Source organism: Necator americanus, chromosome X, assembly GCF_031761385.1.
Source record: "Necator americanus strain Aroian chromosome X, whole genome shotgun sequence".
NCBI lineage: Eukaryota > Metazoa > Nematoda > Chromadorea > Rhabditida > Ancylostomatidae > Necator > Necator americanus.
The window spans coordinates 27778016-27792360 of NC_087376.1; the positions used below are offsets into that span (position 1 = coordinate 27778016).

At 40.4% G+C, this 14345-nt stretch overlaps 1 protein-coding gene across 1 annotated transcript; it reads right to left on the reverse strand.

The window, feature by feature from the left end:
• Positions 1 to 5719: 5719 nt before the first annotated feature.
• Positions 5720 to 13937, reverse strand: RB195_025714 (uncharacterized protein; the record flags this gene model as incomplete). The annotated part of the gene is made up of 10 exons (XM_064213972.1): positions 5720 to 5875; positions 5954 to 6105; positions 6239 to 6325; positions 6391 to 6495; positions 6615 to 6706; positions 7238 to 7306; positions 7714 to 7784; positions 11116 to 11206; positions 11969 to 12022; positions 13597 to 13937. 10 exons carry the CDS (start codon positions 13935 to 13937, stop codon positions 5720 to 5722), a joined length of 1218 nt encoding a protein of 405 aa, XP_064069853.1.
• Between the last annotated feature and the right edge of the window lie 408 nt (positions 13938 to 14345).

Consider the following 14345-nt stretch of genomic DNA (forward strand, 5'->3'; position numbering starts at 1 on the left):
TACATATGTTTAGAAACTTTATGCACGTCTTCCTCAACATCTAATCTCCTACTTATTATCCCCTTAGTATCGTGTAAATAAATAATTTCTATTCGACAAACCCCATTTATTAGTCGGTTTTTGAGGATTTTTTTTACACAACAGCCGAAATATCCATACTCTCTCGTATGTTATGCAAAAGTCATCCGATATTCTGTTTTCACCGATGTCCCATCTACTTCCAATAAATTGAGCCAGGTTATATTTGAATAACCAAAAACCGAGAAAATTAATCTGTTTTCGATTTTCGGCAGTAGGGTATCTGATTACTATAGTAGCAAACACATACTACATTCTCAGCTTATAGTATAATGAAGTTTTGGTCAATATTAGCTCAAGAAGATATCCAAGAACATTCCAGAAATTATTTATAGAATAAGAAAGTATGCTATAAGTGAAGATACACTCAAGGAGAGTCGTTTTCAAGGGTAAACTGGAAACTTCGAAAATATTTAGTGATTTTGGATGGAAAAAGTCGCATCAAACATATTTAGGCCGACCCTTATAACGTACAACCTTCTTCCAGTTTGCTCTTTGAAATTTGATCTATGTAACGTGATTCCTTTTCATTTGACCACGGGTCTATTTTCCGGAAGTTTTGCTTCTGTGGAAGGAAATAAAGAAAAATTGGAAGAGCTAAGTGTAAAATGTTAAAGAGCGAATTTTTCTAAAGAAGATCTATTTAAGAACATGATTCATAAAGGGCAGTAGAAAATCCTCCTGAGTCTAACCAGGGATACATTTCAAAAAATGATAGCATTATTCCGCTCTGGTAACCAAGTTTGCGGGATTATATATCATACAAATACATAGATTCCTCAATACTTAATTGCTCTGTTGATGATCATTTCTTTTTTTTTAAACATACGCACTTTTAGAACTTGCACTTTCCGTTACTGTTAGCTGATTTTCAATGCTTTTATGCAATTTGTAATGGAAATATCCTCCAGAATTCACAGGAGAAGCAAGAATTATTAAATGAATTGGATATTGAATATCATAGATATGGAGATATGTGTATTGAAAGATGTAATGTGAAGAAGCACATTAGTCCATAAACAATAGTAATTTGATTTTGAAAATATTTCAGAAGTATTATTGAATTTTAAAAGACGTGACTGAAAAAAGACGATTTCAAATACGCTGCGTTTTGCAACCTTCTAGGAAATCCAAGTGAGGAATGTTGCATTTTCAGGATTAGAAGGTAGAAATAGGAAATTACAGCTTTTTTTGAAAACATAAACTAGTGATCTTGTTCCGAATCCTCCTTTTACTTAGTCGCAGAGAAAATAAATCCAAATCCCTCAAAAACATCTCACTTCTCTTAGACAGTTTTCTTAAAGTTCCCGGGGCAATATATGCGTACATGTACTTGGATAAGCTGATCAAACTCTGTGTTACCATGTACCAGGCACAGCGCCATCCTTCTTTGATAGTTAACCAATGGTTTCTGGAAAGAACTGACATCTCTTCGCTTAAAGTGCAACATTGCAATGCGTTCGTACATTTGAATGACTTGCAATCTAATGCCCATTCAATAATGAAACTCACAAATAATTTTTAAGCATCAACAAAAATAGACGTAGTTCTCAGTAGCTAAGCAGCAAATTACCATCTTTAATTCCCCTAAATGGCACTTAATATTTTTTTTTGTTCACTAATTTCAAAATTTACAACGTTGAAAACAGCAGAGGAAAAAGTGGACGCAGTTAGTAGGTTTACAGCACCACCCATTACTAATTAGTACTACTTACTAAGAATAATTTTCGCTAATAATTTGTGTGATTTGAAATGACTATTTACCCTTCTTTGACAGGATTAATTTTTAACTCCGTGATGGCAGAAGAATTCGTATATTATGTACGCTTTTAGAGCTCATTTTCCTGAATAAACAATGCATAATTTTTTTCCTAGAATCACAATTAGAACCATAATAAAAAGACCGATACCAGATGGCTTAGTTTATTATGTGGAATGGTGAGTAGAACTTGTTATCCAGGTTCATTGTAAAAACTGGTGGTGGTGGACTAGGAGGTTTTCTTCCCCGTGGAGTGGTTTCAAAATGACATAGCTGCGTTAAACATCTGCTATGACATGACAACTTGTTTCCGCCTACGGATTTCAGAAAAATAAGAAAATGAGTAGGCCGATCTCGTCTACTTAATAGACAGATCTAAGATTAGAAAGATGTACAAAAAAAAAGAAAAAAAGAAAAAGCTAAGTTAAGTTCAATGAGAGGATATCTCTGTGAACATCAAATGAAAATAATAATAAAATTTTAGACGGTAGAAAAAATCCTAGTAATTCTGAAGTTCTACCTAAACTCGTTTATGCAATATTTCAACATTTACAAGGTTAATTCAGTAGTTTTTTATGTTGTTTTTATTATACTTTACCAGCTAAGGGAAAATCAATATGAAAATCATTATAGAAATCGATATGATAACAACTTTCCTCTCGTGGCATACTTTTAGGATGCATTTTTTATGACGCTATTGATGGCATGAGCTTACCTTCAATAAATAATTATTTATCCACTTATACATAAACACGAATGCTTTTTTCACTGGTCGGAATTCAAAGAAATCCAGATCATTGCTCGAATTACAATAGAAGCAATATTCGCTAACATTTAAACTTTTGTTGAATAATAATAATAATATGATAATAATGATTGGCAGTATTATTTCATACTATCAAGTGGCTTAACTGCGTTTGGTATCACTGAAGAATAAATTCAAATAAACTCTAATCAAATTATAAAAATTTATTTGAATAAATTCTACAACAGCATTTTCTAGTAAGTTTCCAAATAGACATCAAAAGGTTATGTCAATAAAGTAACTATCAATAGACCCTTTTCCATTCCGCTTTTATTGCCTGAAGGATAATTTTTGCTATAGTACATGCCCTTAATAATCGTGAGCTTAAGAATAAGAATTAGAAATTTTAAAAAAGTGTCGATCATGTATGCACTGCGGCGTTCCATAGTTATTTTTATTTTTGTTCTGTACTTTATCACAATTTGTACAAAATTTAAAACTACGAATATGGGGGTATCGATTAAATTTAGGTCCACATACTTTTTCTAAAGAACGGTCCTGAAACTAGAATTACTGTTTCCCAAGCACAAACATGGGGAGGTGTTGGCAAATACGGGAATACAGTTATTATAAGCTAGTAATCTTCTAATATCTGTATAATATATATATATATATACTTTATTTTATACTATTTTGGTAACACCTTATGCTTTTAAGTATTTTGCGTGTTATTCTTAGTGTGACACACAATGCTATTACATATTTTTCACGGTAAAAACTGTGTATACTCTCCATAATGCCACCAAATATTTATTTTTCAGTTCTCCTGATCTGACAATGTTAACAGACACGTGTGGTGAAATCCTTTTTTATGAATGTGGATTCCTTGGAAAAAAAAAATCCCCTTTCTTTCCGAATTGAAAGTATTTAAATTAGTTGCTAGCATAACGGAGAAGGTAAAATGAGCCTACAATGAGATTTTCTCGGCAAAACTTACTGAAAAGTTCGTGTTCCTTTACATCTGACCCATTCCCTGTCAAACACGTCAGTTATCAAACGACATCGTGCACCAAGTAAATGAAGCGAACGATCATATGGATCCATACGAATCTAAGAGAATTCGTTGTGATTTAACAACGATAAAAAAAGCGATTACTCGGTCTGATGTCGCAGTCTTGAAAAAAAAGACGAAGAACGAACGACGTACCACCGCTGGATCAAGTGATCGATTTGTTAGAACTTCCCGACGTTCCTCACATTTCTGGAATAGGACCTTTCTTTACTGTTCCCACGACATCTTAAGTTGCCAATTTTCTCAATATTAGTTAAGAATTCACCAACATTCAAATCTTTATACGCTCTTAACCATTGATCACGATTATCGTAATATAAAAGTAGACTAGGAGCAGCAAAATCCTGCAAGGAACAATAATTATGGATTCATAATATTAGATCCAGAAAATAAATATATCATTATTACGATAACGTACACTGGGGTAAGTTAATGAGTATTCTAGGTGACCGGTAGATGATTGGAAACAAAATCTATCCAAGTAGGAGAAATCCTGAAAATCTTTCGTTCTCTGCGGAGATAAAAGGGTTAATAATAACTCATTGTTCGATGTGCTATTTTAAAATGGCAGCATCGAGGATAAGTGAGGAGCAAACCTCGGGTGTACTGATTACTCCGAAAGACCTCTTCGCGGTAACAGAAACAATAAGGACGGCGAATATCCGGACACATTTGAGTCGATAAGGTCGATTTCCGTTAGTCATGTATGCTTGGAACGAATATGATACGACGTATGAATGCAGTGTTTAGTTAGGTGATGTTGAAGCAGAGCCCGCGTTGCCAATGGTTACCAGTTGTAGATGATTTTCTCTGCTTTTCTACACTAGTCATCGTTTCGACGAAATTTTTCCCGGCGTAAACCTGGATTGATCCGTTATTTAAAGTGAGAATTTTCATCTTCTAATTATTCAGTAAAAATTGTGCTGTGAGGCGTTGTGCACTTTTTAATGAGGTTCTTCTCCCATTCATCACAATGACTCATCCGAATTTAGTAGCACCAGATCACCTTGGAGTAGAATCTGTCAACTGGCAGCAGAGAAACAACGGTCACAATGCGATAATCCACATCGCAAAAACTCTGATTAGAGCTCTATTTCTCTCTACTTCCATAGATTCATCCGAAAAGAAAAACGTATTTTGCATGATGTATTGCAGTATTATTTGTAAATTTAACAATAACAACAGAAGAAGTACCGATAATTTATTGAGAATCGAGCAAAACACACTGACAGCTTACAAACACTTGTTCAAGAGTGAGAGTAAGGTTGCACAAAAGAAAAAATACACTATAAAATTGTTAACTACCATTTAGATAGCTTTAAAATGAAAATAAAAGAAGCGAAATAAACTTCGGACCCAACTGAGGAAGGTGTCGGGTGCGGGAACTGGGAGCGAAACGTACAAAAACAAAGTCATTATACGTGAATACTGATCTTGTAATATCTACAATTATCTCAGCTAATTTCACAAAATTATAGACAAGATTACGCAAATGTATTGAATATGCTAACAATTAAAATCAATAACGGTAAAACTAAGCAGAAAAAAACACACAGAACGGAATCGAGTCCTCAAAGGCGCGAAGAAATGAATGAGGTGGACGGTGCGAGGTGCCGGGAGCCAATGCCTGGATTTGCCGACCGACCAACGGGGCTTTGAGCGAGGCACGACGGCCGGTACAACACACCGAAGATATACTGATGACTAACTTAACAAGACCGAAGAAGGTAGTGAAGGTTCATCGTGGCTCCTCGAAAAAAAGCACTTGGAGCCGAGTGAACGAAGGCATAACCAGTTACTTGATTATCACATTCTAAACAACTATTGCACATCAAAAGTAGCCTAGGATAGTAAAGCCGGGAGCAGGAGATACATTTGAAAAACGTGCCAGAGGAGGAGAGCAACAACATCACCTCATGAGGAGACCAGAATATGAAGGCTACGTTGTGAAAAACGAATAAAAAAAATAAAATGAAACCAACAAAAAACTGATGTTGAGAATTAACGGCGAACAACAGAAAAATTCAAATGTATTTATGGCTTATAGGCAAGTGAAACATACAGCTTAGTCAACATCGGAATCGGCATCAGAAAAGCCGAAAATTTCGCTGCTTATCTCACACAGCCCTTGCGACGGTGCACTGCCAGCAGAATCGAGTTCAGGTTCCGATTGGAATCCCTCAACACTCACAGTTGGACTGCGAAAGGCACGATCTCGATGCTGGAATTTGTTTGTCGCTTACCATGATCCGTTGGATGGAAGCGCATCGCCATTTCTCTGTGTCTCAAGAGAACTCACCAAAAAAGGCTTGGAGACGTTTTGGTAGACATTATTTATTCGATCCTGCCAGTACTTGAGTTCATCATTCTTCCCCGATGGGTCCATGTCGATCCATGCTGGCATGTCTCTTTCCAGCTTTCTTTTTGAACGCGAAAATGCAGTGTACAAGTCTGAAATTGTTGTTATACGAATTTGTAATAGATTTTTTCATCTACAAATATTAGTAGCAACGGTGAATACCAAACAATCTAATTTTGTTTTGTAATGAATTAGATAAGCTGATAACAACGAATAATAACGAACTATTCGGATGTACACGTTCATTGCCGCTTCTACGATGTCTGCCAGGAACGAGATCTTCATAGTTGCGAATAGGCTCATCCTCCATGACTGAAAATTAAGGAAGAATAAGCTGTTTTTATGGATCAGTGAACTGTGCGAAGTTGGCAACTTACTTGGTGTGCCCAACTTCTCGAACGACATCAAGCTGTAACGGCGATCAGATTTGGCTATCTCGTTCGCTAGCAAATGCATTTCCTCATCAAAAAAGAAGGTCGTAACTGAAAAACAAAACTTATAGCATCATTCGACCGGAACTGAATGCTGTGAGGTGTTCGGCGGCTTGTTTCCTCTATTAGGTTAGGCAATGACATGATAAATTTGCTTCAAGATCACTCACATTCTCTATCGCAGCAATTTTCCTTCTCCAGTTCTTCACATTCTTCTTTGAGCCCTTTGTCAGATGAACTTGATATTGACGATGAGGTGACCCTTAAAAAAGAAACTCATGAGAAATCATCAGAAGTGCTATCATCAGAAGATAAATCTTTTTTCAATTTATTAGAGATGTAAGCATAAAAAAAGAAAAAGTTCGAAAGAACAATTGCTCTTTTAGAAGTTATGCAAAAGTTTTCAGACGGAAGTGGTACAAAAACGCGCAACTTATGAAGTTATAAGGTAAGCGACTGATAGAATTATGAGCGATGGACGCCTTTCCCTCTGTAATAATTTCGAAATGTTTAGTATTTTACAGAAATTCTCCTCCGCATAAAAATTTAACCTGATTGTACTAGGAACGTTAATTTTTGAAAGAATTAGAAACCAATAAATGTAATTCGTTTGCGAAAGCAGTTCAGTGCTGTGCTCACTAACTTCGTAGAACAATTCGCTCTTGTACAAAGCGCAACTTTTCCCTTTTATTTGTTTGTTTACGTATTAAAATACTTTCTTCAGAATAAACAGCATCCAAGTGAATTAGTTCAAGGATGCTATGTAAAGTTTTTCAGTAATATGGAAGCTCACCTCCTTCGCGGCCGTGGGGCAAAGGCTTTTTTCTCATTCGCTCTGATCATCGCACCCAGACTATAACGCCTGAATTGAAAACATTCTCGATTGGCAGTCAACGACACACACACATACATACACACACATACACACAAGCATTTATAAGCACTCAACACGGAAGGGGGGGAGGGGGGGAATGAGTTCGCTAATGAGCGCCATCCCGCACATATTCGTTGCTCAATATCACCCGTGGTATTGAAGCACGACATGTACAGGACAGCACTAATAGTGGAAAGAAAATAAAAGAATCGTGAGAAATAAAATAAAAAAACGTAGAACATGCTCATAGCGGAGGTGGTACGCACATAAAACCCAATCATGCGGGGCGAATGCTCATCGCGTAGTGGCAAGTTGGTCTGGCGACGGCTGGTGCCAACGCTTCTAGTTACTACTACGATAACTACGGATTCAGTTGGTGATGCTGTGCAACTCACCTAGGATCCCGAACGGTGCCCACGTAAAACCCGTTGGAGGACGAGCCGCTGATCGGAACGGGAAGAGAACGCTGAAATGAGACGTTGTTGATGTAGGAAACAAACCCAACATTACTTAGTGAAAGCCAGACAATTTTCGGGGCAAAAGGACAAAATTCCCTAGAGTGCGCGCAATGACAAATGGGTGCTAAAAGGTCGGTGCTGTTTGAGCTAGTGTGAGACGTCTAAAACCGTAAGCGATACCCCCGCAAAGCACAATGAACTTGCTCTCCGGTTACACCACACACACACACACCCGCCTCGTTGCTGTTTTCTCAAATACATCGCAACCGACCAACATTCAACATCTCTAGCTCCGAGCCCCACTCACAACGAGTCTGCACACACGTCTCAACTGGCGCCTTCACCATCTCCGTGCCATCCGTATGTGGGATGGTGGTGCGTCGACGACGACGAACCCGCGCCTGATGTGAAGTGTACGAATAAGCTGGATGGGGCCGCGTGCGTCCACAGAGTACAAGTTACTCCTTTTTGACCGCACCGTCAGTTGCGAACGTAGGGTGAATCGGCACCGCACAACCAGAGTCAGCCAGCTTCTCTGCAAGTGAATTCCCCGCTAAATTTGGGTACTTTCCTTCTTTCTCTGTTGCTACGCATTATGTGTGTGTGTGTGTGAGCATACAAAGTGCATGCATCAATGCTTCACGTCGATTCATGCGCCTCGTTTTTCATGGATGTGTGTGAAAACTGCTTCAGCAAAGTTTTCACTCTCGCCTCATTCATTCACTCAAAGAAATTGAGACATATGGAGCATGCATTTAAGTATTCAGTGATTGAAAAAAGTGTAGCACTCCATATATATTAAAAAATGAAAGTTCTCCTACATAAAATGCACATTAATTGAAGGGATGTTGGGAAAAGAGGATGTCCTGGGGTACAGTGATGCATTGCATTATAATATGAAAAATAAATTGTTCACTAGAATATTATATGGCTCTTAAAACTATTTAAAATAACCATTTTTTCAACGATATTCTGACAATATTCTGTTGAATGCCTTAACAAGGTTGTGAAGAAGAAAAACCATGATATTTGACGAGGTTATCCAGCAGAAATGATTCAAAAATTTGACGAAAGACGAACTGCCAAAAAACTCTCTAGAGCTTTCTTCTTTTTCTTCCCAAACTCCCATTTAAATGCAAGACATGACGTTGAAAGTTCCTTTTTTCAACAATTTCGTAATCGTTCACTGTCCATATCACTCTGTTTTTCTATTTACTTTTTCTTAAAATATGTACGGTGAGGAAAACTATGCTACATTTCATTTAATTTTTTTAAGTAAATTGATCTTTCAACAACAAACATAGAAATAGTCCTGTTTTTAGATGACTATCTTCTGTGCCGCTTTTTAGGCACATTGTCTGGAAGTGTTTGCAAAAAGCTTAGTAGCAGGGAAAATCTTGTTGGAGTAGACTAACAGTCAGCTTTCCTTCACAGAGGGGAGAGGAGACAAACTAGTAGATTTGCTCAGGAGCTAACAAAATTCAAGTCATCGCTTCGTCACAACTACCAATCCTTAATTTTATTCACTAAATCCACAGAATAATTTTAATATTTAAATTTATTGCATTTAGCTTAATATAATTTAGAGATAAGAAAGACTTCATCTAACAAGAGCATAGTAACGTAATTTAGCGACGATTCATAGCTCGGATATAGTTTTTTTTTGCAAGTAAACGAAACAATTTCTAATTAAAACAAGTCTCAAGTAGGACATCTTTTAATATTTTCAATTTATTGTACCGAATAGACAAAATTTGTGAAATTACCAGTGGCCTCAAACATCAAGGTGGCCACTATCTTCAAAATGAAAGTTCCATTGCATCATTTTCTTCTAAGAGAACTAAAACATGAATCCATTTTCCGGAAGAAAATGGAAACATTGTGGTCGCTCTCACTCTGTAAGCGATCTTACGTCCAGGCAAACATAGACAGATGAACAACCATAGAACAATAGATTAAGTATGATGTGGGTGCAGAAGCATGAAATCGTCACCGAGTCGCACGCGCATTGTCCCCGCATCCGCAATCTGATTCTCGCCCGCTGGGTAATGACATTTCGTATCGCGGGTACATCACACGCACACACACACATAGACACACAAAGATACTCTCATATTCATCCGAAACCAGTTCATATATGTGCTTACTGGTAGGCTAAGAACGAAGGTTGAGTAAATCAACTGAGCTCAGCTCAGCTCCTCTCATTCACACACGCACACACAGTCGGGTGCCGCAGTGGTGGTGGCGGTGGTGGCGGTGGCGGGGGCCCCGTTCGGTTTGCTCACGCATTAAACGCTCAGATCGTGCATATGTCGACGTTTGTCCAATGAATTTCTCGCAATATGGCAGCAGAAACGTGAAACGTCTCTATATATGTGTCGACTGTGAGTACCATGATAAGGTAAAGGCGTTGAGAAAGTATTTTATGAAAATTATTATACCGTGAAAGCGCTTCGGTAAGATTTTAAGAAAACAAGACTTGTTGTTCATGCAATATCCCACAACCAGATATTCATGGAATGTGTTCGGCAGCGTTTCTATGCTTAGATGAGCTGGAAATCGTGAGTTTTTGCATGGAATGAACGTAATTTTCATGAGACATCTGTGTATGTCCGACCGAACACTTTTTCCTACTCAACACGTGCAGGGTGAATGAAAAGATTCCTCTCATGCCCAAGAGATGTTTCAACAACAATTTCACATTTGCAGCAATCATTCAGAATGTGAATACTGGCGAAGCAAAAGGAAAAAACATGCGAGATAAAATAGATTGTTATGAAAGGTGTGAACACAGTAAGCAGCTAAAAATGGTCGTGTAGAGGAGACACGGTGAGATCGAAACGACCGCCGCCGGGTCAGAGCGGAAGAGGCAAACACTTCAAGAAAAACAAGAGCTCTCTCGCTCTTCGCACATTTGCACACTCCAAACAACAAAATTTCGACGTCATATGATCCTGTTGCATTACATACAAACTATTGTCATTACGGATACGAACATACGTACGACATAAGGAGCAAAAAGCAGTCGAGGATGAAATTTCATTTCTCATGCAAATGTGTAGTGGAGAGCAACCGGTGCAGAAACGCAATATCAGATCATGAGGCGAGACACACACACACATACACGTACGAGTCGTTGCGACCCTTGCTCGCACAATCTAGCAAAGGCATCAATTCCTTCCGGGACCGGTGCCGATGTCTCATTTTTCGACTATTGCCTATTCCCAAACGTAATCACGCAATCACGACGCTACGAAACAAGTACGTGTTCAGTAAATGAACAGAGAAAAAAATTGAAATGCCATTGAAAAATTTGATAGAAGAATGAGAAACACTGACCGGTGTTATGTCGCGTGGTTGCGTTTGATGGCGGACCCGCATATCCGTGGCGACGACCTTGTTGTGGCACACGCCGTCGCTACCCGTATTTCTGAACTTGTAACATCACCATGTAGAAATGTTTACGAGCATATTTTTAAAAGGAAATAACTGGAAATTCATGTTTAGAATGAAAGCGCTTCGAATTGAGGAAGTTAGATAAATAATGAATATAAAAACGTGAAATGATCATATTTGTCATAAAGATATTATCGTCACACGCTCACTACATGCTTTCTATTCGAAGATGAAGCACGAAATTAGGCGACGGGTTAGTTGCATGCGATGGGGAAGCGTGTATATGGGGGCGTCCCCAATTATACATACACGCGAGTCAAGTATACATCTAGATGGTGGGAAACGGCAAGAGAGGCACAAGTTCGACTCATTCGACGACAACGACGACGACGACGATGACACCAAACGAGAAGAGACACGGACAGCAATTCGATTCCGTTCGTCCCAATCCGTCTGTCGCCCGTCCGTTGCTCTCGAATGAGATGGTGTGATGGTACAGCACCGAGATTGACTGAGTCTAGCAATGAGGTGGAGGAGGTTAAACAGGTGTGTGCATGGTGCGTATACGCGGTGGGCCTGGTGTGGTGCGCGTGTATGTCTCGCTGAGTGGCCCCAATATTATAATGGCAAGCGGGTACGACACAGTAATAGGAACGAATAATTTGCGACTATACACACACAGTCTCTCTCTTTCACTCATAGAACACCTTACATTGACAATGAACAGATACCAACAGTAAAGTAAATAAACAGCGCTATTATTGTGCCGTTTTTGAGTTTGCATGAAGAAACGGACCGGTTCTCCTCTTGTTGCGGCATGCCGCCAGCCTTGCTGCGGAAAGAGACCGGCCTGCAACGAATAGGTTAGGAAATGAAGAGGTACATATTGAGCAGGTATGGAACGACTTCCTTGAGAAAGAAATAAACAACACGAAGCAACAATAGAACGAATAGATAACAATAATCGCAATGAAAAGGGCATTCAGATGCGACAGAGAACGTCGAAAACGGATCGAGAAATATCTAGTATAGTAACGAAGAAAGCCTGGTAGGTGTGGTAGAGTGACTAGGCGCGACCGCTTGAGCGTGAAACACAACGAGCTGCACGCTGTGCGCATGCGCATTCTGATTGAAAGAGAAAGCAGAAAGCAAGGAAGAACGTCGCGAGTTGTAAGCACACATACGTGTGAAAGGTGAGACATCTCATGGACGTATGTGCCAGAAGTAAAGGACCGAAAGATTCCCACCCGCAGCCTCCGCGATATTCGGTTTGCGCGAGAGGATGTATCAATGGAAATGATCGTGTGGAGGACCTCCCCTGGCCCACCCAGAAAATCCCAGTGTGTCTCGGGTTTCAGAGGCAAAATATTTGCGAAGTAGAAACTGCGTCAGTATCGGATCCGCCTCGCTTGGCGATCGCACGGAAACAGAAGCTGCGCAAAAGAGTAAGCATGAGATCTTTGTTAGATGGAATGAATGACATCCGGAATTACTGTGCACTATCTATACAGGCCATGATAGGATAATACACGCACGCAATGTGGCGTGAAACGACTGCTCGCTATCCCAAACCTGACACAATACGCAACCTTCCTTTGCATCTTTTTACATCGGGACAAAGCTTGTCCAGCAATGGTGAACGGCGAGACCATCTACCCAACAATTCAATAGTGTACGTAACGCGGAACTGTGGAAAAAGTTGAAGGCTATTGATTGGGAAGCACAGCGAAACGCTGTGCAGTCAAGGTAAATTCCATTACAGGCACTACACAGTCGCTAATTATCTCCCACAGTGCGATGCGCGGCCCGCAGTCGGTCGGTCGGTGGTCGGCCTTCCTGGCTTGCCCAATGCAGACAATGAGGTGCGAGGAGACTAGAAGGGGAGGAAACTGGGACTTGATGTCGGCTGCTCTGCTGCTGCTGCTGCTGCTGGGAACCACCACGGATGAATGTGCCTGCTGTGCTTGTGCTGCTACTATACTAACAAGTCATGCGAGGAATAGGAAAAGCGCGGTCGTAATAGAGCGGCGGTGTTATTCACACTTATGCACGACGCCATTAGGGAAATTGGCTGCGCGCGTGAGTGCAACAGTAATACTCGCCTTTGAGAGCTACATTACGGTCGTAGAGACGCGCAAGACGATGTGCACGGACCATGAGGCGGGACAGCGCCGGTGCCGCCCAGATCTGCTCTCAGTACATCGCCTCCCCAGCTGCAAGAGTAGGATTTGCTCTGGATTCTGCATCAGTTCGAGATCAGACGTGTATTAATTGAAATGCGGCGGGGAGCCACGCATCCCACTCCCATTGTGATCACATCTTTATCGTCTAAGATAGTCCGTCTTGAAGTGAGCTATGCAGCGCCACTAGCCCCCTTATAAGGTGAGCAGAAATACTATGACCACGACGGCTCCACAGACTCACAGCGAACAAGGATTGGAGACGGTGGCAAGGCCGACGCTGAGGAGAGCGGGTGTGGAACGGGAAGCCAAGGGGTAGGGAGATGCATTTCCAATGGGTGTAGAGTTTCGGAGCGCTCCGCGTATGAAGACAAACACGCATGACACCAATACAGTGTTGACATGCGGCATTCTCTCCGAGCCGACGTTTTCACGCGTCGTAACCACTATTGCTGTCGGTTGCATAAGTTGCACCATCGTTCGGAGCAGCTCCTCCCAGAGCAGAGCCGAGCAGACACCTCCACCTCGTCCTCGTCCTCCTTCTCCTCCTCTTCCTCCTCCTCCTCCTCCGCTCCTCCTGCTCATTCAATAGCTCGCGGCGGCTGCAGCAGTGGCTGGCGGCAGCCGAGGCGCTTCGCTCTCAACTCTCAAGCGACACAATTTCAAACGTTTACGTAATCGGCGTTTCTTTCACTTGGAAAACACTTTCGCATCCAAGAAATAGCACATCATTGAGCCGCTCAACAATCGAATTTCACCCGAATCTCTTTTTCCTAGACGAAGTTTGTGACCTTTACCACCAGCAATGAGCGGTTTACGAATGTCAACCATATGAGTGTTAGAAGCAAATAAAAGCTGAGAAGGTCGGCTATAAATGCAATATACTGTGTAAAAATGGACATATGTGCAGAAGAGAAATGGTTAGCATATTGAAATGTTATTTTTGTTCGGGATGTACACATCCAGAGCAGTTGATTGTGTTCTGAATGAAGA